This window comes from Callorhinus ursinus, unplaced genomic scaffold (assembly GCF_003265705.2).
Source record: "Callorhinus ursinus isolate GAN/ISIS: 27379988/994484 unplaced genomic scaffold, GSC_fseal_2.0 scaffold41, whole genome shotgun sequence".
NCBI lineage: Eukaryota > Metazoa > Chordata > Mammalia > Carnivora > Otariidae > Callorhinus > Callorhinus ursinus.
The window spans coordinates 11,343,957-11,366,757 of NW_027397103.1; the positions used below are offsets into that span (position 1 = coordinate 11,343,957).

Here is a 22,801-nt window from a genome sequence, read left to right on the forward strand (position 1 = left end):
AAGTGAAAAAGGCCAAATGTCCCCTAGCAGATGAATGGATAACAAAATGTGGTCTATCCATACTATGCAATATTACTCAGCCATAGAAAGGAATGAGTTGGGGCGCCTGGGTGGCTCAGTCGTTAGGTGTCTGCCTTCGGCTCAGGTCATGATCCCGGGGTCCTGGGATGGAGCCCTGGGTCGGCCTCCCTGCTCTTTGGGAAGCCTGCGTCTCCCTCTCCCACTCCCCCTGCTTGTGTTCCCTCTTTCACTGTGTCTCTCTCTGTCAAATAAATAAATAAAATCTTTAATAATAAAAAAAAAGGAATGAGGTACTGATACATGCTACAACATGGATGAACCTTTTTTTTTTTTTAAAGATTTTATTTATTTATTTGAGAGACAGAGAGAATGAGAGAGAAAGCACATGAGATGGGGGGAGGGTCAGAGGGAGAAGCAGACTCCCTGCTGAGCAGGGAGCCCGATGCGGGACTCGATCCAGGGACTCCAGGATCATGACCTGAGCCGAAGGCAGTCGCTTAACCAACTGAGCCACCCAGGCGCCCAACATGGATGAACCTTGAAAACATTATGCTAAGTGAAAAAAGCCAGACACAAAAGAACAAATATCGTATGATTCCATTTAATATGAAATACTTAGAAGAAGCAAATCCATAGAGACAGAAAATCTATCAGTGGTTGCTAGGGGATGACCCAATGGGGGGATGGGGATTGACTGCCTAGTGTGTATGGGGTTTCCTCTGGGGTGAGGAAAAAGTTGAAAATCAGATAACAGTGATAGTTGCACTATGAATATAGTTGCATTGTGAATATACTAAAAATCACAGAATTGCGCATTTTAAACGGGTGAATTTTGGGGTTTGTAAATTGTGTCTCAATAAAGATGTTGCGTTTCCAAATTATAGGAACCAGAATCATTTTACCCCAATTATTTCTCAAACCTGTGCCCAGGAGCCCTTCCTGCTTAGCCAGCAGTAGACTAGACGCTAGATGCCCTGAGAATGGAGAGATGAACGCGATTGCTTCAGGCTAAATGGGATCCTGGTGCTAGAATCACTGCCAATTATATTTGCAGTGATTAAAGCCCGTGACTCAGGGGTTAAAGAGATCCACACTGGAATCCACTGGTTAGAATCCTGAGATTGTTTGACCTTGGGCTCATTTCTCCTTTCTAGATCTGTCAAATGGGCATGATAATTGGCACTTTTTCCACATGAGAAGCGCTCGGCACCTACTAGGAGTTGCAGCCGTTACAGCTCCCCCCCCCTCCCCTTCCCGGCTTTTTTACAGCTGCGAGCACAGATCGGTCAGAAGAGAAAACCCAGGTCGGCCCCGCCTGAGTCAAGGTCTCGGATTCCCGGTCGGAAAAGTCCGCAGACACCGGCTGGTCGTGGGGTTCGGGAGCGCCTGCGTGCCGCGCGCCCCGCGGGGAAGAGCACGCGCTCGGCACTGGCGCGCACGCGCGTGTGTCCCGGCGGTTGCCTAGCAACCGGCCAGGCAGGGTGTCGCGCGGCCATGGAGAAGCCGGGCGCGACCCTGAGCGCCGCGGTCCGGGAGCACCTGAGACACTTGTGTCTGCGCGAATTCCCGTGCGGCACCGGCAGCTGGGTGCGGGCGCCGGCGGGCGGGGGGCGGCCCGACGAGGGACTCGGGGATCTGGGGGACGGACGGGACTGACCAGGGGCGGGTGGGGTGGGGCGGGGCCGAGGGGCCGCCAGCCGCAGGATGTGGCTGATCTGGAGAAGCCGGGGGATGGGGGTTGGACCTGGACATTTAGGGAGCGGGCTGACCTGGGGTGGGGGCTGGGACACTGCTGGGGCCGACGGGATGGCTCCGCCGCAGCGCCCCTCCCCCACCCCGTCTGTGGGCCTGACCCAGAGAGGAGGGCAGGACCCCCATCCTGAGCACATCAGGCTGACCTGGGGTAGGGCTTCTCAATCTGTTAAAGACACCAGGCCCCTTTTGGGGTGAAGAGCCTTTGCCTGGGCAAAGAGCTTCCTGACCTTCAGATGCCCCAGATCTCACATAGCGAGAGCCCCCAGGCCCAGGGCCACCCGGTCCTGAGCAGACCCTGTTCTGAGGCCTGCAGAGGCTGGTGGGTCTGGGAGAAGGGGCTTCCTCCCTCCCTGTCTCCTTGTCTCTAAGGCCAGAAACACTTCCCTTCCAAGGCTTCTCCCTGGGGAGCAGGTGGTGGCTCAGGAGGGCTAGAGCAGTTGCATCTCCCCCCACCCCCAATCAGCTAGGTGCTCCTGCTAGGGATGAGGAGCATGACAATGACAACCTGCCGCCCCTCAGATGTGCACAGGAGTATCTTGGGGGTCTGGAATGTTTCCCTCCCACTTGCTGAAAAGCTGGTGCCCCCCACACTGGTAAGGGGCTAAGGGGAGATCAGTGTTCCCATCTTCATAGAGGAGAACACGAGACACCAATCAAGGAACTAATTCATTTGTTTGTTTCATCAACAAACTTTGTTGCACATCTCCTGTGTGTGCCTGGCATCCATGCAGAGCTTTGGGGTTTCACCGATGTCTCTCAGGAGTCTCCTGGAGGAAGGGCTGGGAGAAAGTCAACTCTGGGACTCATCGTTTCATCATCCACTGGCATCTCAATTCTAAATTCACCTTTCCAGCCTTGCCACTTCGTCCTCAAAAACCTTTCCTTGGTTAATACATCCCCCAGAGGGCCTTTCGCACCTCCTAGCTTCTAGCACATAAATCCTTCTGAAATGTTTGGTTGCTTTCACCTGCTTCTTCAAGGTTCCCAACTTGAGTGAACTCTTAAAGGCAGGAATGTAGTTCTCGGTCTGTAGTTCTATCCGTGGCTAATAATCAGTCAAAATTATTGATTACTCACCGTCTAAACGTCTAAACTCTTTGTCCCTGATTGTCCTATCTTACGATCTGTTCTATTTGGGGAGTCTCGAATCCTTGCGAGGGGTTGAGTGACTGAGGAGCGAAATTCTCCACCTCTACCACTGCAGAATAAGTCACGCTTTCTTCCTCGAACTTGGAGAACATGGAAGGAGCTGGTCCCCAGAGAGGAGGCCGTGAACCCTGGGGAGGAGACCGTGGAGGCACTGCTGGGCCTGGTCCGCAGCCCCCACTCACCCTGGGCTCTGCTGGAGGGCTCCAGTGCAGAGGACCATTTTCTGAGAGAACTGGCCATCCAGAATCCCCTGATGCTCAAAGACACCTTCTTCTACTCCTACTTCAGGTCCCTACGGGTGGTGGACAAGCAGGTAAGAGCGGGAGTTGCTGCTGGGGAGGCCAGTCGCCTTACAGAACTGTACAGTCCTTAGTGGTGGGTCCTCAGTGTTAAGTGGGAGGAAGGATGGGAAGGTAGCTGTGCCCCCCCCCGAATTGATTTCACCAGCCCCCCACCAAGCAGGGCCAGCTGCTCATTTGTTGGTGTCTTCTTTCTTCGCCCCCCAGGGCCGGGGAGGGGGGGTCATCCAGGTGTGTCTTGTATAGCTGACTTCTGGTGCACCCTGCAGTCGGCCCTCCTGGGTCCTAGAAGAGACGTTTAAAGTGTCTGTATTGGTTTTACTTAAACTGTGGGGACCCGGGGTTAGGGAGGGTTGGCATGGTACCGTATTAGTTTCTGTTATGAAAAAACCTTCTTCGCTGCTACCAAATAACAGAGCCCCAAACTGCAACCTCAGCCTTCCTACCTTTCCTTCTCCTTCCCCAGAGAAACTGTGAACTTACACAGTACCAGGCATGAGGAGTGAGAGCCACTCCTACCAATGTCCTGGGACCTTCCCGGCGTCCGCTCTGAAAGTTTCATGTCCTAGGAACCCCTCAAACCTGGGCAGACTGGCACAGTCACCAGGAAGGGCCCTAATGTCTTTGAGGCCACAGACACCTGAAGATTCACAGATGGACCCCTGAACTTTGGGTCTGACCCTGCTGGGCGTCAGCTAGCAATTCCTTAACAGCCTCGGGGTCCACAGTGGCCCAGGGGTAGACAGCAAAGAACATGGCATCCCTGCCCTTGGGAGCTCACAGTCCAACAGGGGACACAGGACACTGAGCTGGAAGTTGGACAACACCTCTGGGGGGCAGGGTGAGGGCAAAGAGGTGAGAGATCCCCTCTGGGGTCGAGGCGCAGGGATCCTGGTGGGATGTGCAGGAGAGCCGTTCAGGAGGTCGGTGAGGGAGAGGACGGAGTTTGGCGTGTGCAACGTGACTCCCTCAGGAGGGGAAGGGGCTGTCGCTGTCCTCCTGTGGACCCCATTTCTGCTCCACAGCTGCCTCGCCCACGAGAGTGCCTAGCTTCCTGCCCGCTTCCCTTCCAGGTGAGCCTGGTGGATAAAGGTCTCCTGAAATTTCAGAAACTTGAAGAGTTGGTACTGAGTGCCAATCAAATCAAGGAGATCGATGCCATCAACCTGCCCCCAACCCTCAAGGTAAAGGAGCCCAGGCTCCCTGTAGCATCTTTGTGCTGGCGCAGCCCAGAGACCCTACCCTTGCCTTGTCCTGCCACCCGAAGCTTTAGCCAGTGTGGCTGTATGCCAAGGGTACCAGCCCCAGGCTTCAGAAAGGGAGGTCAGAGTCCTCAAAAAAGTAGAATTTCTGTGTGACCCAGCAATGCCATCTCTAGGCATATGCCCCAGAGAATTGAAGGCGGGACTGAGATTCTTGCAGCCAAAAGTGGGCCCCAAATGTCCATCAGCAGATGAGTGGGTAAACAAAGTGTGGTCTCTCCATACCGGGGGGTGTTGCTCAGTCAGAAAAGGAATGATTCATGCCACAGCATGGATGAAACTTGAAAACATGATGCTGAATGAAAGAGGCCAGACCCAAAAGGCCACACATTAGGTGATTCCGCTTGCACGAAATATCTAGGAGAGGCAAATCCACGGGGACCAAAAGCAGAGCAGAGGTTACTAGGGCAGGGGTGAGGGCGATGGGGAGTCATTGCGGTACATGACGGGTACCCACTGTGATGGGCACAGAGTGTCCATCTGGGGTGATGAAAACTTTCAGAAATAGGAGTGGTGATGTTGGCTGCATGATGATGGGACCCCACATAACGCCACTGAAGTGTACACTTGCAAGTAGGGAAGATGGCAAATCATAAATATTTTGCCACAATAAAAGAAAAATCATTTTAAGAAAAGCTGGCCTGGGCTTTATTATGAGTTTTCTGCTGAACCAACCAAAATGGTCTCAATTTTAAATTAAATGTGGAAATTCATAGATTTCGTGGCAGAAGGGGCTCAGCACTATGGCTCAGTGCCAGGCCTAGGAAGAAACCAGGTGAGGCCTTGGAGCAGAAATCCAAGAATGCTCTGTTATCCTCCAGTGAGTCCTTACTCCAGCCAGGGGCCCTTTGGCTTTCCCAAAGACAGGCTGCCATGGGTTGGGCAGTTGCCAAAATGCTATGCCTGTCCCATCCACTCCACCACCCCCTCCCATGTGTCCTTCACAAAAGGAAAAGAAACTTTCCAACACCTGCTGCAGAAATATTTGTTCCCCATATTTTATTTTATTTTATTTTTTTATTTTATTTTATTTTATTTTTTAATTTGTTTTGAGAGAGTGAGTGAGAGAGAGCATGAGAGGGGAGAGGGAGAAGCAGGCTCCCGCTGAGCCAGGAGCACAATGCGGGGCTCGATCCCGGGACCCCAGGATCACGACCTGAGCCAAATGCAGACACTTAACTGACTGAGCCACCCAGGCGCCCCTTTTCCCCATATTTTAAAGGGAGCCCAGGTGGGCACAGGGCAACCGGATATGAGAACTTCCCCGTTCCACCCGCTGTTTCTCAGGGAGGAGGGAGGGAGGACAGATGGACTCACAGGCCCCGTTCTTTCTGCTCCTCCCAGGTGCTGGAGCTCTACGGCAACAAGATCAGCAGCCTGGAGTGTCTGTGCACTAACCCGCCCCCTTTTCTCCAGCACTTGGGGTTGGGTCACAACAAGCTTCTGGGCCCCTTGCAAAGTCTGTATGTCACCGCGGATCACTGGTAACTCGAGAGCCCGGGATGGAAAGAGAGAGAAGGGCTTAAGCCTTAGGTTTGGGTGGTGCCTTCAGCACTCAGCTTTGCTCTTTTCTATAACTACTGGTTGGCTGTCAGCTCCAGACCTAGGATTCATGTCTCTGACTGAATAAGCAAAACCTCCCACTGCAGCCCAGGGAAGGATTACAAGAGGTAGCGGGAGTGGGTCAGACCTTTCACTCTGAAGCTTTTAGAGTGGGGTTGCTGACATCGGAGTGGGCAACGGTCAGTTGTGGGGCTGTCTCATGCGGCATCCCTGGCCTCCACCCACTAGCTGCCAGGAGACCCCCACACCAGTTGTAACCACCCAAAGTCTGTAGACTCATGCCATGGCCAGAGTACCGTGTGTTCTGATTTTTTATTTGGAAAACGTACTTCCTCTAAACCGAGGTAACCTGCTTCATGCCGGGTGTGAGTTTCATCAAAACACGTAAGTGAAACCTCTGTCTTTCACTGCCTTGAAATTCACAAAGGAGGCTACCCTGCTCATGGATCGGTTTTGCTGATGTCTTCCCAGTCTTCTTTTTTTAAAGATTTTTTTTACTTATTTATTTATTTATTTATTTATTTGACAGAGAGAGACACAGCGAGAGAGGGAACACAAGCAGGGGGAGTGGGAGGGGAAGAAGCAGGCTTCCCACAGAGCAGGGAGCCCGATGCGGGGATCGATCCAGGACCCTGGGATCATGACCTGAGCCGAAGGCAGACGCTTAACGACTGAGCCACCCAGGCGCCCCCACCCCCAGTCTTCTTGAAGGCTGACATTGGATAAGGTCCACGGGCTGACCTCATGAGATGTGTTTCTCGTGTGTTTCCCGTTGACTGGCTAGCCAGCCTCACATCACGGGCTGCCTGGGGCTGGGAAAGCAGGGCAGGAGGGGAGGGGAGGTGCCCAAGTTCAGTCCTCTGGGGACCGGAGGGTATGATGTGCTGATGACGTGCCCCTTGCGTTCTTGCAGCTGTATCAGAGCTGGTACCAGTTTGCTCTGTGCAGTGGGGAGAGCACCCGTGCCCCCCTTCCTGGCCCTTTCCTCCAGACTGGGATGGAGGGCACGTCCTTTGTCCTCACTGGCATGTTCTTCACTCATGTGCCCCCAAGACATGAATCACAGGGCTTCCTATGACCATGAGCCAGTGGGGCCTTTGGAAGGCGTCCTCCAGCTTCTGGACCCCTCAGGTTTCACGCACCCTCTTCCCAGGTCCCCATATTTACTGGCCCCTCTTACCCTACCCACTGCTCCTCCCCACGTGGCTTCCTTCTGTCTTCCTTGCCACTGTCAGTCTTTGTTGAGAACCTTCTAGATGCACAATGCTGTATCAGGCTCTATGGGCGGTACCAAGAGTTGAACTGAGAAGAAGAGATCTGTGTAAATGGAAGTCATTGCAGGCAGGAAGTGGCCAGGGCCATCTCTATGTCACACTGAGGATGGCAGTGTCATGGGGGGGGCAGTACAACCAAGAGGTCTTCTCAACAGGGGGGCAAACTTGAGTCAAGGGCAGCTAACTTGGGAGTCGGGAGTGGGGCTCCTATCCCGCCCCCAGCACGGGCCTGCTGTCTGTCCTGGACATGGGGTGCTGGGGGGTGTTGAGCAGGGCGGGCCCGGTGCGTGACCACAGCTGCCTGTCCCCATCCCCACGCTCACCCTGCCTCTGACTCCTGGATGGCCCTGCTCCCCTTCGAGGCCCAACCTCGTCTCTCTGGACCTGAGCTTCAACGACCTGACGGACCTGCAGGGCATGATCGCCAGCCTCAGCACCCTCCCACACCTGCGGCTGCTCGTGCTGCAAGGGAACCCCCTGGCCCTGGTGCCCTACTACCGAGGCTTCACCATCGACAGCCTGTCTGGGCTCTGCGTGCTGGACGACATCACCGTGTCTCCCAGTGAGAAGCATCAGTTCCGGGGGCTCAGCCACAGTGGGGGTGAGGGAGCGGATGGGCAAGTGGGGAGGGGCTGGCGTCTGACCCCCCAAGCCTCTGCTCACCGGCTCACCATCGAACTGGGTGGCCTGTCCCGGCAGCTCCCCGGTTAGTCAGGGGTAGCTTACCTTCTTGGTCACAGTTCTCTCCCAGATTTTTGATCCCTGTAATTGGGATTTGGGGGCAGAAGTGGTAAGGAGGCTGAGACCATCCTAGGCCAACAGGAAACATTCTTTCAATTTCTTTACTTTTGTGATGGTTTGAGATCACCCCCTGGTGGCCCATGCCACAAGCTGCATCAGAGCCTTCTCAAGGTCGGGGTGATGGAGCATTGGTAATCAGAGCTTCCTGTACACCAGGCTGTGCTAAGGTAACATCGATTCTTCATCTGTAAGCATCCTGCAAAGGCAGCTACTATCATTCACATTATATACAAATCCGGAAAACCAGGCTTAAGGGCGGTATCTTACCAAAAAGGGACTTACTCCAAATCACAGTGTTTGAACTTTGCAGAACTGGGATTTGAACCCAAGTCTGCGAACTTCGAGGCTCAGCCCCGCCTGCAGGGAACCAGCTGGGCCTGCCCTCCCCTGCTGTCCCCCTCACTTCTGCCCCCTCCCCTTGCAGACCTCTTGGCCCGTGAGGCCCAACTCGTGGTGACTATTGGAAATGTCAAGGGCGTTCTGGACACCTCTATCCTGGACCCGGAGCCGGGGCCTCAGGGCCCTTTTATCACTTACAGCTACTACGTGACCTACGATTTTGTGGAAGACGAAGAAGGAGAAGGAAGTGATTACGGTGGCGTGCTGGCTGAGGTTTGTGCCCCGCGGGCTGCTCCCGGGAGCTGGGGCGCATGCGCTGTACTCCCCCAGGGTCTCCTGTGCGGGCAGAACCGCTTCTTGGGGCCCAGAAAAAACCCTTTACTTGGAGCTTTCTGGTTCACACCCTACTCTGAGAAGGGAAGCGGCTCTATTCAGCCCCTTTCTTGCAGCTCCAGTTACTCACCTGTGTTCACCTCCTTCCTTTGCCCTTGAAATCCGAGCAAACGGCCTCACAAGAGAGCAACATTTACAACCAGCTGGTTGCTCCCCACCCCATGCTTCTCCCCTCCTCTTCCATCGCCCTTCTCATTGAAAGCAGACCCGAGGGTATCATCCAACCAGGAGAGATGGGGGACACCCTAACTCCTGCAGAAATTGTCACTGTTCTTACTCCTATCATCGACCTCTCAGAAGGGCCAAGATGGGCTTTTTTTTTTTTTTTTTTAAACTTCCTGCCCAAGCCCGTGTGTTGGTTGACGCTTCGAGTTCACCGCGGCACGGGCGCCTGTTCACGCACATGCGCGCTGCGCGCGAGGAGAACCCTGCGCACAGCGCCCGGCGCAGGTGTCTGGCTCTCTCCCGCAGATCGTCAAGCCGTCGCCCGGCATGGAAGAGCTGGGCGAGGACATTCCCGAAGAGGTCTTCGAGGAGGCTGAAGACTCGCTAGAGTCCGGGCTGTCCACCCAGTCGGGAGAGCTGGAGGGTTCGGTGGCCTCGGGCGGGTCGGGGCCCTTGCCCGGGGTGACCGACTCCCCCGAGGAGCTGGCCAAGTTGCGGCCGCGAATAGATCCCCGGCTCTGCCCCTCCCCAGGGTAAGGACGGAGGCCGCGCGGGAGCAGGGCCTGGGTGCCCGGGGGACCCTCTGGGCCGGTGGCCGCGCAGGTGCGGCTGGGTTCAGTGGTCGAGGCCCCGGGAGCACCCCCTCACCAGAGCGCAGCTGCGCCTTCTTTCCCTGCACGCTCAGGTGTTCTGAATGCTGGGCTTTCGTTAGTCACCGCAGAGGTGAGAGAGGGACAGCCCTTTCCCTCCGTCCTCAGAGTTGAAAAGCTCCTTGGTTTAACTTTTTAATTCTTCTGGAGTTTATTCTGGCGTCTGACACGTGGTGTGGATCTCGCAGCCTGAGCAGCAGGTGCTTTCTCGCCCTCCGAAGGCCCACCTCACGGGTCTCGTGCCTATCACATGTTGTGTCTTATTTGACAAAGAATCTTTTTCGATGATGAAGAATTTTACAAGAATTTAGAGTCACTTCTCATTGAGTCTTGAAGCTCCGTTAACTGATTTGTTAACACATTTCAAAACAGGGAGCCTGGTTTGGGTTTATTTTATTTTTTTTGCAAATTCCTGCTATCAGCTGGTGTTGTCACTTGATTCTTCTGACGGCCAGAGCCCCAAAAACAGAATTTGCGACTGAGTTCTAATGAACTGAGCTTTCGCCCCACACAGATTTTGCTGCCGATGCCCTCAAGGAACTGGGAAAGCGAGTTTCTCTTGAAGCTAAATTGTTTTTTTTTTTTTTTTAATTATTTAACCTCCACTGAGGGTAAATGATACAGGCTTGTGGAGACTCTGAGGGGGCTGCTGTGGGCCCCTGTGCTGAGTTCCCGTGGGTGACAGAACGAGGGAGGCGGCTACCCCAGCTGTCAGAAGAGGGGGAGCCCCCAGCCAGCCCCGAGCCAGGCTCCCTGGTCAACCCCAGCCTTGTGGTGCTGGTCACTGTGGTTGTTGTTGTGGAGTTTTTGGAAATAGTAACCACACAATAAAACCACACATGATTCTGCCTTAAAAAATATGTCGATTAGAAAATAAAAGTCTCTCCTCCTGCATCTGTCGAACTCATCCCATAGAATGAATTACTCTTTTATTTATTTATCTACTTTAAGTAGGCTCTACGCCCAATGTAAGGCTTGAACTCAGGACCCCCAAGATCAAGAGCTGCATCCTCTGCCTACTGAGCCGGCCAGGCGCCCCAGAATGAATTACTCTGAATAGCTTTGTGCATGTAGTTCCCTGTTTCTTCTTACACAGTCATATATACGAACATATATACTCCTGTAATTTTTTTTCTCAAAAAATGAACTCATATTCTGTGTCTCAGTTCGAAATGTGCGGATTCTGCATGTGGCTGTGGACACACAGACCTGTTCTATTATTTTATGAAAAAATAAATGATTCAAATGTAACCCACATATCCGGAAGTACCCACCTTACAGCCAAATGACGAGGGCCCCCAGGCAACCACTGCCCTTGACAAGAAACAACATACCAGAACCTCCGAAGACTCCTTAGGCCCCTCCCTCCTTCTTAAGGGTCACTGTCAACTCAGCTAACACCGTGAACTCGTGAGCCTCTCTTCGACCTTTCTGTAAACGGCATCGGGCAGTAATCCTGTGTGGCCACGCTGTGCGCACGGCTCCCCACAGGCCTCGCCCTGGTCCCCGGCCACGGCCTCCCGGGTGACGGCCCCCTGTCTTCCTCTGCCCCGCCCCCCAGGACAGTTCTCTTCAGCACCGTCCGCAAGCCCTGGGCTGATGTCATCCCCTGCAACTACAGGATGCAGCACATGCTCAGGGACCTGGTGCCCCTCAAGGCCTTCCTGCTGGCGGGGACCACCGTGACCATCGTGGAGGAGAAGGTGGGTGACCAGGGGTCCCATCTTCCGGGCTCCTGTCAGGGCATCACTGGGGGCCCTGCTGCCTTGTTGGCGAGGCCTCAGCGCCTTTCCCGCAAGATCCCAGCCGGCCCCCAGCCGGGCCCGCCGTCACTCGCGGCCACCTCGCCGTCCCCTAGACTCTCTCCTGGCCTCTGGTGCCTCTGCCTGTCGACACTGTGTTGCCTGACAAGAAAGCAAAAGGGGAGAAGGACAAAGAGAAGAAGGGGAAGGACGGGAAGGGGAAGAAAGAGACGGCGCCCAAGGTACCGGCTGGGCCGGGCTGCCAGGTGCCCGGGGCGGTCGTGGGGGCGGGGGGCGCCCTGGGCCCCGTCCCTGCCGGGGCCACATCCACCCTCCGCTCCTCTCCCCGCAGGAGCAGAAGGCGTCCAAGAAGAAGGAGCTTCCTAAGGAGCTCCGCCAGGACCCGCCCATCCTGCGGGTGCTGGGCAGCGGCTTCGTGGCCCTGGAGCCCCTGCTGGTGGGGGAGCCACTGGTGTCCGAAGTGTGCAACTTCGGGGTGATCCGCACCCTGGAAACTGACAGGCTGACCTTTCTCAGGGTACGGCGGGGAGGGCCTCTCCTTCGGCCATGTGCTGCCCAGCTCCCAGCTTTTATGGGCCCCGCGCCGTGGGCAGCCTTCTCAGGTGCGAGGAGCCCGGCCAGTGGGCAGGTCAGGCCCGCTCCTCCCTGGGAGACCTGCCCCCTCTTCCTGGGCCCCTGGCGGGACCTGCAGCTACCCCTTCCCCAGTATCCCCCAACTCCAGGAAGCCTCTCTTGTCCTGGTTCTTTCTCTCAGGACGCAAAGAAGAACAAGAACAAGAAAGCTCAAAAGGGTAAGAGCTAATGATGGTAACCGAGAGCGGGGAACGTTCCTGAGGACCTTAGTCTGTTCCCACTGCGATAACAAGCCACAGCCTGGGGGGCTTATAAACAACAGACATTTACTTCTCGCAGCTCCGGAGGCTGGGAAGTCCAAGACCAAGGTGGCAGCGTCGTTAGGTAAGGGCCCTCTTCCTGGCTCGTAGCCAGCCCCTTCTTGCTGCGTCCTCTGGAGCTTCTTTTGTAGGGATACTAATCCCACTCATGAGGCTCTACCCTCACGACCTCGTCACCTTCCAAGGCCCCATCCCCTAATACTATCACTTCTGGGGGTTAGGATTTCAACGTGTAAATTTTGCAGGGACACAAACATTCAGACCGTAGCAGGACCTGGGGAAGGATCAGCCTGATTTGGGACCAAAGAAATGGAAGGACAGAGAATCCTATCTTCTGGGCAGCGGGAAGGCGATGCCCACCCTACGGACCCAACGCTCCCTCTTTCCTGCATCCCTGAGACAAGAGCAGCTGCTGCAGGTCATGCTAAGGGCAGGAGAGGCAGCCTGGGGTAGGAGGCAGGTGAGGTGGGAGAGGGGGCTGAGTTGGGCCCGGCCCAGGGTCCTTCTGGCCCAGCAGTCTGGTGCCTGTTTCAGGTCACTGGTCCTATTTGCCCAACGAGGAGTCTGGGCTTGTTCTGTGAACAGGGGGCAGTCACTGAAGTGTCTGCAATAGGTCAGCTTTAGATCTGAGCTGTCGAAAGAACTGGCTGGCTTGGAAGGAGCGATAGGAGACAGGGGACCGGCTGGGAGGCTGCTGCTAAGTGTTAAGACCAGGTCAAGGCAACACTGTTCCTGACAGCCGGAAAGTGCAAACGGCCCAAGGCCCATCAGTGGATGAATGCCCGGCTGTGGCATTTCCACACAACGGGGATTCCTCAGCAGCTAAAAAAGGAACAAAGCGCGACATGTGTATAGCCTGAGGAACCTTGAAAACATGATGGCGAGGAAAGAAGCCAGTCACAGAAGGCCACATAGTGTTTGAACAACGTATAGGCAAGAAGTGCTAAGGGCCTGACGTGGAAATGGACGGCAGAGGTGGTGTGCAGGGGACAGGTCTGACAGTGACTGGGGGTCAGGGCGGGCAGGAGAGGCTTCTGCCCGGGGCCTGCAAAGCTGCATCCGGGGCTGGGCTTGGTTTGGCACCTGTGAAGTTGAAGTGTATGGAGCATCCAAGAAGCCTTTCCCTCTCTTGCCCCTTGTCTCCCGATGCCTTCTCCACCTCCTCTGCCACCACCCCGGACAACCACCATTGCCACCTTGCTGCACCTGCTTCCTCCCACGTGGCCACTCTGTAGGCTCCCCCGCGGCAGCCAGGGCGATCATGTTTGCAAGTCCGGCTGAGTCACTCCCCTGTTGGAATTTCTTCCATGACTTCCTACTGGCTGCATCACAAAATCCAGATTTCCATGTTCTATAAGCCCCCGAGAGTTCTGCTTGGCATACTTTATCCGCTGCTGTTTACTCAGCTACTCCATCTGCCAGATCTCAGCTTTAGTTGCCTTCTTCAGGGAAGCTGATCCTCTGGATTAGGGTGGGCTCCCTTGTTTTCTTCATAGCATTCGGTGGGTTTTGGTTTTTTGTTTTGTTTTGTTTTGTTTTTAAGGGATTTTATTTATTTGTCAGAGAGAGAGAGAGCACAAGAAGGGGGAGCAGCAGGTAGAGGGAGAAGCAGGCTCCCCACGGAGCAAGGAGCCCTATGAGGGACTTGATCTCAGGACCCTGGTATCATGACCTGAGCTGAAGGCAGATGCCTAACCAACTGAGCCACCCAGGCGTCCTGAATCCAGTGTTTTCATCTGTAGTACTCAGCACCGTGCAAACTATAGAGATATGAATCCATGTAATTGTTTTATTTTTATTTTGTCCACTACACTGAAACTACAAGTGTGTGTGTGTGGGGGGGCTGCCCCTGCATTCTTTAAAGTCATACAATCCCCAGTCCCCAGCATAGTAGGCTCATAGTAGGCCATCAGCATTGATTGAATGAATGAATCAGCTTATAGATGGTATTTAAAACCATGAAAATATGTGTGCTTATGTTGACAGAGAAAAGGATTGAGCCCAGCACCCTGGGGTACTCTACAAATTTTGAGCAGGAAGGGACAAGACCTGGAAGGATCACATTTAACCATGTCCTAAGGCAAAATTCAAAGATATCGTAAGGAATACAAAAATAGCACGCAAGGTGGGGCACCTGGGTAGCTCAGTCTGTTAAGCCTCAGACTCTTGATTTCAGCTCCGGTCATGATCTCAGGGTTGTGAGATCAAGCCCCACGTTGGGCTCTGTGCTTAGCATGAAGTCTGCTCGAGAGTTTCCTCTCCCTTTCCCTCTGCCCCTCCCCCCACTCGCACGCACTCCCTCTCTCCAAAATAAATAAAATCTTTTAAAAAAAATAGCACCTGGGGCACCTGGTGGCTCAGTTGGTTTAAGTGACTGCCTTCGGCTCAGGTCATGATCCTGGAGTCCTGGGATCGAGTCCCACATCGGGCTCCCTGCTCAGCGGGGAGTCTGCTTCTCCCTCTGACCCTCTTCCCTCTCATGCTCTCTGTCTCATTCTCTCTCTCTCAAATAAATAAATAAAATCTTAAAAAAAAAAAGCACCCAAAGTAAAATTCACATATGCCATCCAAAAAAAAAAAAAAAAAATCAGACATGCAAAAAAAAGCAGAAAATTTAATATATAATGAGAATTTATCAATCATAACTGACTCAGAAATGACATACGTGTTAGAATTAGTAGACAAGGACATTAAAGCAGTTATTATAATTATATTCCATATATCTAAGAAGCTAAAGGAAAGATGGTGGTATGTAGGACTATAAGCCAAACTTTTAGGGATGAAAACTACCATGTCACATTAAAAATACATTTACTGGGATTAATGGCATATTAGACAATTTAGAAAAAAAGATTAGTAAACTGGAAGCAGTAGAGACTATCCACAATTAAAGTCAGAAAAATGGCTGGAAAAAATGAACAGAGCATCAGTGAATTTTGAGACAAATTCAAAGGAACTGATGTCCATATAGTTGGAGTCCCCAAAGGACAGTGGGGGTAGGCAGAAAGAATATCTGAAGTAATTGCTGAAACATTTCCAAGTTAGATGAAAATGGTAAATAAACCAATCCAAAAAGTTCAGTGAACTCAGAACACAAGAAGCATGAAGAAAACTGAACTAAGCTAGATAATTATAAAACGGCTTAAAATCAGTGATAAAGACAGAGGAACGAAGATAAAGATGACAGCAGTCTTATCATCAGGAAAATGCCAAATAGAAGACAGTGAAAGACTTCTTAAACCCTCAAAGAAAAATAACTATCAACTTAAAATTCCTTACCTAACAAAAATATCTTCCAAAAACAAAAGTGAACTGAACACTTTTCTAGACATACACATGCTGAAAGAATGTATCACCAGCGTACTTGTATTACAAGAAATGTTCAAAGAAGTCCTTTAAGCAGAAGAAAATACTAGATGGATCTGGATCTGCACAAAGAAATCAAGAACACTGGAAATGGTAACTGTGGTTAAATATTAAGACTCCTTTCTTATTATTTAAGTATGTTTAAATGATTGTTAAGTGTTTAATGAAAAAATATATTGCAGTGGTTATAATACCAGTAGAATGTATAACAATATCAAAAAGGCTAGGGTTGGGAGTAAGGAAAGAAATGGAAGCCTATCACTGTAAGGTTCCTATTTCTATGTGAAGTGGTATAATATCACTTGAAGCCAGACTGCAATAAGTTAAAGATATTTATTATAAATGCTAAAGTAACCACTAAAATGATACAACAAAAAGTTCTAGCTAATAAGCCAACAAAGGAGAGAAAAGAGGGATCATAAAGATATTCAGTTAATCTAAAAGGAGGTGGAAACAAAAAGAAACAGAACATGTGAGATAAATAGAAAACAAATAACAAGATGGTAGACTTAAACCCAATCATATCAATAATCACATTAAATGTAAATGGTCTAAACACCCAATTAAAAGGCAGAGATGTTCGGATTGGATAAAAAAGTAAGACCCAACCACATGCTGCTTACCAGAAATCCACTTTAGATATAAAGATACAAAAATATTAAGAAATGGAGAAATATATTCATGCTTACACTAATAAAAAAGGAGCAACTATTAATATCAGACAAAATAGACTTCGGAGAAAGAATATTGCCAGAAATAAAGAGGGTCATTTCATAATAATAAAGGAGCCAAGAGGATTTAACAATCCTAAGCATGTATGCACCTAATAATCAAGCTTCAAAATACATGGGGGAAAAAAAACTGATAGAACTACAAGGAGAAATAGGCAAATACAAAATTATATTCAGAGATTTCAATACACCTCCCTAAGTAATTGATAGGACACATAGAAAATCAGTAAGGATGTAGGAGACTTGAATCACATTGCCAATCAATTTGAGGTAACTGACATCTATAGAATACCTCACCCAATAACATGAAAATACACATTCTTTAAGTGCACACAGAACCAAGATATTCCATAATCTGGGCCATAAATAAAATCTAAGTTTAAAACAATTCAAGACATACAAAGTACCCTATCTTCTATGACCATAGTGGAATTAAATTAGAAATCAGTAACAAAGATATTTGTAAAATCTCCCAATTTTTAGAAACTAAATAACACACATCTAAATATCCCATGGACCAAGAAGAAATCAAAAGGGAAATTTAGAAAGTATTTTGAACTGAATGAAAATAAAAATATAAACTGTCAAAAATAGTAAAACTTAAGTAAGCCAGTATTCATAGAGAAATTTATAGCACTAAATGCCTATATTAGAAAAGTTTCTGGGTTGCCTGAGTGGCTCAGTTATTTAAGCATCTGCCTTCAGCTCAGGTCATGATCTGGGGTCCTGGGATTGAGCCCCATATTGGGCTCCCTGCTCAGTAGGGAGTCTGCTTCTCGCTCTCCCTTTCCCTCTGCCCCTCCACCCCACTCATGCTCTCTCTTGCTCTCTCACAAATAAATAAATTTTTAAAGAAAAGAAAAGCTTCTAAAACTAAATTTCACAGGGCTGTAGGATACAGGGTCAGTATTCAAGAAATTAAGTGTATTTCCATATACTAGCAATGAACAATCATAGTGAATTTTTACAATGGCATTGAAAAATATGAAATAGGGATAAATCTGACTAAGGTTGTGGAAGTCTTGTATTCTGAAAACTACAAAACGTCGCCAAGAGAAATCAAAGACTTAAATAAATGGTGGGATAAATATGTACACGGATAGGGAATTCAGTATTGTTAAGATGTTGGTTTTCCTCAAATTGATCTATAATTCAACCTAATCTCAATCATAATTCTAGGGGAGTTTTTTTTCTCGTAGAAATCAGTAAGTTGATTCCGAACTTAATATGGAAATTTAAAGGACCTGGAAGAGCCAAAAGAGCTTTGAAAAAGAACAAAGGACATACACTGCTGGACTTCAGCACCCATTCAAATATGGACATCTGATTTATGATCAAGCCACAGGGTTAGGATGGTCTCAAATTTTTTTTACACTTTTGCAAATCTTTTTATTGTCTGGCTTAATTGACAGTTGCATTGGAATAGCTGCCTCTGCTGTTAATCTCTTGTGTTGCAGTGTTTGAAGTGTATGAAGAAAATCCAATCTCATATGGACATGTAACTGGAAAAGGGAATATGTTAAAATAGGTTTTCAAATAACTGGGTATTTTTCTTTGATATTATGTCAAATTTGACAACTAGTAGTTTTTTAAAGGCTGTTACGGAGCGAAAACAATCTATGTGAATGCATTTTTTCGTAGTCAGTTATGTTAAAATCCATTGGTCTACACTGCCTTTTTTTTTTTTACGTTGCGTTTTGAGGGGCTATCTTAACTCATGCACAATTTGTAACATCAGGCATTTGGTTATTTGTAAAATACTGGTTCGCTGAGTTATGCAGATCTTCCAACTGTTGACACATTTCATTATACATTCCAAAAATCACATTCTTTATCAGCACCCATATCATCAGAAGAGTCTTTGAGTATTGGGAAACTGTTAGGTTCATGGTGGCAGATACAGTGTTTCAAAACTCTAATTTCTACTTGAAAGCTCAGAGGTTATAAATTTATCAAAATGCTTTCCGTTGTTTTCCCTGAAATGCCAGACTTCATTCGCTTTTTAGAAAATAACCTGCCAAACATTCACGTCTGAATAACCGCGGTTTGTCAGTGTCCTTTCAAGTGAAGACGGTGCTCCAAGACACAAGCAGCGGGTTCAGCTTGCAGCTCAACACAGCTGCGCCTTGTTCAGGGATTTGATTAGATGCGATTTAACTGTGTTCCTCCCGACGGTTAAGACCCGAGGGTGGAATCTCGGCCTCCCAAAGCGCGCTCCCCCTGGAGCCCGTCCAGGGCGGCCGAGAAGCAGCCCGCTCGTCTCTCGGGACTCACATACTCGTGTTTTTATTTCTCAGAAAAAAAATCTGCGGCTCCAACGTACGACAGCGACTACCAGCCCCAGCCGCTGACGGTGGAGGTGCAGATCCAGCTGAACCAGTACCGCTCGGCCGAGGAGGCGCTCCGGGAGATCGCCCTGTAGGGCGCCGGATTAAAGGCTCTTCCGACGACCGCGGCTCCGCGTCCGTGCGGCCGCCGCGTCGGGGAGCGGGGAACCGGCAGGGGGCGCGGGGCGGCGGGTGCGCGAAGCCCCGTGTGGGAGGGGTCCCGCGGCGCCCCGGAGCCCCGCCCCAGCCGAGCGGGCGGTGCGAGGCTAGAGCCCCGGGTCCCGGCTCGGCCGCGCGAGCTCCTCGCCTGTCGCTGGCCCCGCGTCCCGACTCAGGTAGGTCCGCAGGGGGCGGGTTGAGCGGGCCCGGGGGCGCCTGGGGCCACCGCTGCGGGGTCAGGCGCGTCTCACCGGGCCGGAGGGTCCGCGCGTCCGCGAGGGCGCTGGTCTGGCGGCGGGGTCGTCTCCCCCAGTGGGCCGTCGGGGCCAGGCGGCCTCCTGCTGCCCCTCGGCTTGTGCTCGCCCGCCGGGGCCCGAACGGCCGGAACCGGGCCTCGTGGACCGGGAGGGGTGTCCGCCGCGGGGCCCCTGCTCTTTGCTCCGACGACCCCGCCGGCCTTCGGCCCCCACAACAGCCAGTTAGAGGCTGTCGCGTGGAATGAACTAGCCCTTGGCACTTTCCCTTACCGGAGCGTGTTGGGTCGCCGAGCCCCCAGGACCCGAGACGGCTGTCCCCGCCAGAAACAATTGCAGACCCTTGGGACTCGGCAGCACACTTGCGGGGGGGGGGGGGTCGTGCCCTCGCTGAAGCCCACGAGGGGTTAAGAACCGGGCTCCTGGGGGCTCGCCGTATGGAGACCTACACGGGGCGGGTACTGAATTCGGATTCACAGTAGTGTGAGCGGTGGGGAGCCTGGCTCCGCAGTCTTTCCGGGGGGGGGGGGGGGGGGACTGGCCCGGGGGTGAGGCGGGGGGGGGGGGTGCGCCGCAGGCCCAGGCTCCCCGCCCGCAGCTGGAAGCCCTCCCGCTCGCCCGCGCCGCAGCCCCGGCGCCCGTCCCAGCTGCGGCGTGGGCTTGACTAATCAGCCGTTCCCTAGCTGGTCTCCTGCTTCGCCTTCCCTTTCGTGATCCACCATCTAAGCCGCCGCAGGAGGAACCTCTCAAGCAGTGTGATTTGTCACCGCCTCCGCCGAGTCCTCCAGTGGGTCTGTCCCGAGGTTGCAGTAAACCCAGGCCGCCGCGCGCCCCTCACCGGGGCCTTCTCAGGCCCGAGCTCCCCTTCCCTTTGTGCCCGCTCCCCCTGCCCCTCATCCTCCGGCCGCAGCACGCTCCTGGCCGCCGAGCCGTCGCGCCTGCTCCGACTCCGGGAGCTCCGTGACGCTGCCTGGCACTCCTGCCCACCCCCACCCCCACCCCCCCGGTCTTTGCGGTTTGGCCCCTCCGTTCAGCCCTTGCTCAGATGCCCTTTATCAAGGAGCGCTTTCTGGACCACCACAGGCTGGAATCCTCCAACCCAGTCGCTGCGGTCCCTTACGCTGCTTCCGTTTCTTCTCAGCACCGTCTCAAGTCGGGACTGGTTTTGTTTGGTCTCTGTCCTCCGCGGCCCTGCCTGTCGTGGCGGCCTCCGCGTCCCCGGCGGCCGGAAGCGGTGTGGGACCGGGATGGGGCGACCGCGGGCGGACCGGGTAGAAGTGAAGGCCTGTTGGACAAGGACCACATGGCAGCTGAGGTGAAGGGGAGGGGCTCGAGGCCTGGCTTTGCTGCCCTTGATCTTGGGCCGGTCCGTCTCCCGGCCTCCATTTCTGGGCCTTCTCTCGGTCCTCGGGGTGCTTGCCGAGAGAACCAGAGCCGCGTGGCGGGGAGGGATGGGCCACCGCGGCCGCAGGGCAGGCAGCTCGGCACAGGTCTCCGGCTTTCCTGCTCTTCCGTGCAAGGGGTTTGTTCTTAAAACCCGCTTTTAAGTGACTCCAAGAAACCTTCCAAGAAGCTGCGGGAAGAAACTTGAGGCCAATGTGAAGGATGTGTCCTGTGGTTGCCTGTCTCAGGAGGAGCAAACTAAGGGCAGTGCCCGGGGCTGTCCTCTCTGGGAGACCTAACACAGGGCCTGCCACCAACAGATTAGAGCGCACACTTTTGGGGGGGGGGGTGGGAATGGTTTGATTTTGGACTCAAGGGCCCTGAATGTCAGGTTTTGTGCTTAGAATGAATTTCACTGGAAACTAAACTAGCTCTGTGCCATTTTCACCAGAAGATACTGGAGTTTCCTGGGAAATGCTAAAAGTGCTTGTGGTGCTTCAGGTTTTTGGTTTTTTTATTTTTATTAAGTTAATTTAAGTCATCTCGACACCCAGTGTGGGGCCCGAACTCACCACCCGAGATCAAGAGTCCCATGCTCTTCTGCCTGAGCCAGCCAGGCGCCCCATGGTGCCTGGGGTTCAAAGCAGCTGCAAGTCCTTTGGGGGAGAAAGCTCACGAGAGCCCTCTGAAGACCGCAGAAGGCAAGGGCTGGCGTAGGTGTGCTTGGCCTGTCCGGGGGACAGGGACTCTGGAAAGAGCCAGAGGATGCGCTGAGAAAAGTAAATAAAGGGCAGGCCAGCAGGAACTTCGCGGCTGGGTGGCGGCCTGCTCACGCGGCGCTCTCCCTGCAGGCCCTGCCATGTCCCGCAGGCTGGGCTGCCTGGTCCCGTCCAGCCTGGCTGTGCTGCTGCTCAGCGGCCTGCTCTTCCTGAAGAAGGAGGCCACGCCGTCGGGGGACTCCGCGGCCCGCCAGCCCTTCTGGGCTCCCCCGGGGCCCCGCCGCAGCCAGTGTGCCCCCAACCACACGGTGGCTAACGTCTCCCTGTCCTTGCCTGGCCGGCACCGCCTCTTCCTGACCTACCGCCACTGCCGCAACTTCTCCATCTTGCTGGAGCCCTCAGGCTGTGCCGAGGACACCTTCCTGCTCCTGGCCATCAAGTCGCAGCCTGGCCACGTGGAGCGGCGTGCGGCTATCCGCAGCACGTGGGGCCGGGGCGGGGGCTGGGCCAGGGGCCGGCAGCTGAAGCTGGTGTTCCTCCTGGGGGTGGCGGGACCCGCGCCCCCCGCGCAGCTGCTGGCCTACGAGAGTCGCGAGTTTGATGATATCCTGCAATGGGACTTTGCGGAGGACTTCTTCAACCTGACCCTCAAGGAGCTGCATTTGCAGCGCTGGGTGGCAGTTGCCTGTCCCCAGGCCCACTTCGTGCTAAAGGGAGATGACGATGTCTTCGTCCATGTCCCCAACGTGCTGGAGTTCCTGGAGGGCTGGGACCCAGCCCGGGACCTCCTGGTGGGAGACGTGATCCGCCAGGCCCTGCCCAACAGGAACACCAAGGTCAAATACTTCATCCCCCCGTCCATGTACAGGGCCCGCCACTACCCACCCTACGCTGGGGGTGGGGGATATGTCATGTCCAGAGCCACCGTGCAGCGCCTCCAAGCAGCCGTGGAAGAGGCTGAACTCTTCCCCATCGATGATGTCTTTGTGGGCATGTGCCTGAGGAAGCTGGGGGTGAGCCCCATGCACCATGCTGGCTTTAAGACATTTGGAATACGGCGGCCCCTGGACCCCCTAGACCCCTGCCTGTACCGGGGGCTCCTACTGGTGCACCGCCTCAGCCCCCCGGAGATGTGGACCATGTGGGCGCTGGTGACAGATGAGGGGCTCAAATGTGCAGCAGCCCCCTTGCCTCGACTCCGAGGGGCGGGTTGAGTGAGTAGACCCAGTGTTGATTTTCCTGTCATGATGACAAATTGAGAACTTGACACTTGACCCTGATGGTCTATAGGAAATGCTGACTTCATTTTTGTAACCCCCACCCCAACCTTGCTCACTCTGATTAAAAACACTGAAACCTGGCTTCACCTGTCCCAGCATGTGTTGAATGGGAGCCAAATTTGGCTTAGCAAATGCTGCCAGAACTCGGGTGCTGGGGCGGGGGTGGAGGGGTGGGGTAGTTCCTGGAGCCCCTTGGGGCTCTGCCAGTCTGGGAGGTGAAGGAAAGAGGCTGCACAGGGCCCCAGAATATACACA

The 22,801-nt window shown here is 53.0% G+C and overlaps 2 protein-coding genes across 4 annotated transcripts; both read left to right on the top strand.

Moving 5' to 3' along the window:
- The first annotated feature begins 1,501 nt into the window (after window positions 1-1,501).
- On the top strand, window positions 1,502-18,861 carry LRRC43 (leucine rich repeat containing 43). The gene is made up of 13 exons (XM_073881216.1): window positions 1,502-1,608; window positions 2,981-3,238; window positions 4,298-4,408; window positions 5,831-5,970; window positions 7,686-7,924; window positions 8,549-8,736; window positions 9,328-9,554; window positions 11,233-11,374; window positions 11,530-11,655; window positions 11,766-11,951; window positions 12,189-12,225; window positions 12,347-12,391; window positions 18,722-18,861. The coding sequence occupies exons 1-13, from the start codon at window positions 1,516-1,518 to the stop codon at window positions 18,844-18,846; spliced, it is 1,917 nt and encodes a 638-aa protein (XP_073737317.1). The 5' UTR covers window positions 1,502-1,515; the 3' UTR covers window positions 18,847-18,861.
- A 116-nt stretch (window positions 18,862-18,977) lies between these two features.
- B3GNT4 (UDP-GlcNAc:betaGal beta-1,3-N-acetylglucosaminyltransferase 4) lies at window positions 18,978-22,699 on the top strand. Of its 3 annotated transcripts, none has more exons than XM_025889720.2 (2): window positions 18,978-19,086; window positions 21,399-22,699. In XM_025889720.2, the coding sequence occupies exon 2, from the start codon at window positions 21,407-21,409 to the stop codon at window positions 22,478-22,480; it is 1,074 nt and encodes a 357-aa protein (XP_025745505.1). In that variant the 5' UTR covers window positions 18,978-19,086; window positions 21,399-21,406; the 3' UTR covers window positions 22,481-22,699. The 3 variants fall into 3 exon arrangements, with proteins under 3 accessions (XP_025745505.1, XP_073737318.1, XP_073737319.1); XM_073881217.1 differs by lacking the exon at window positions 18,978-19,086 and adding an exon at window positions 19,729-20,479; XM_073881218.1 differs by lacking the exon at window positions 18,978-19,086 and adding an exon at window positions 21,221-21,264.
- The last annotated feature ends 102 nt before the right edge of the window (window positions 22,700-22,801 follow it).

Excerpts from the sequence above, each read along its gene's own strand:
- B3GNT4 (XM_025889720.2), top strand. The coding sequence starts at position 21,407 with ATGTCCCGCAGGCTGGGCTGCCTGGTCCCGTCCAGCCTGGCTGTGCTG.
- LRRC43 (XM_073881216.1), top strand. The coding sequence starts at position 1,516 with ATGGAGAAGCCGGGCGCGACCCTGAGCGCCGCGGTCCGGGAGCACCTG. Across the intron at positions 1,609-2,980 it reads CGTGCGGCACCGGCAGCTGG|AATAAGTCACGCTTTCTTCC; the intron begins GTGCGGGCGCCG and ends CTACCACTGCAG. Across the intron at positions 5,971-7,685 it reads TATGTCACCGCGGATCACTG|GCCCAACCTCGTCTCTCTGG; the intron begins GTAACTCGAGAG and ends CTCCCCTTCGAG.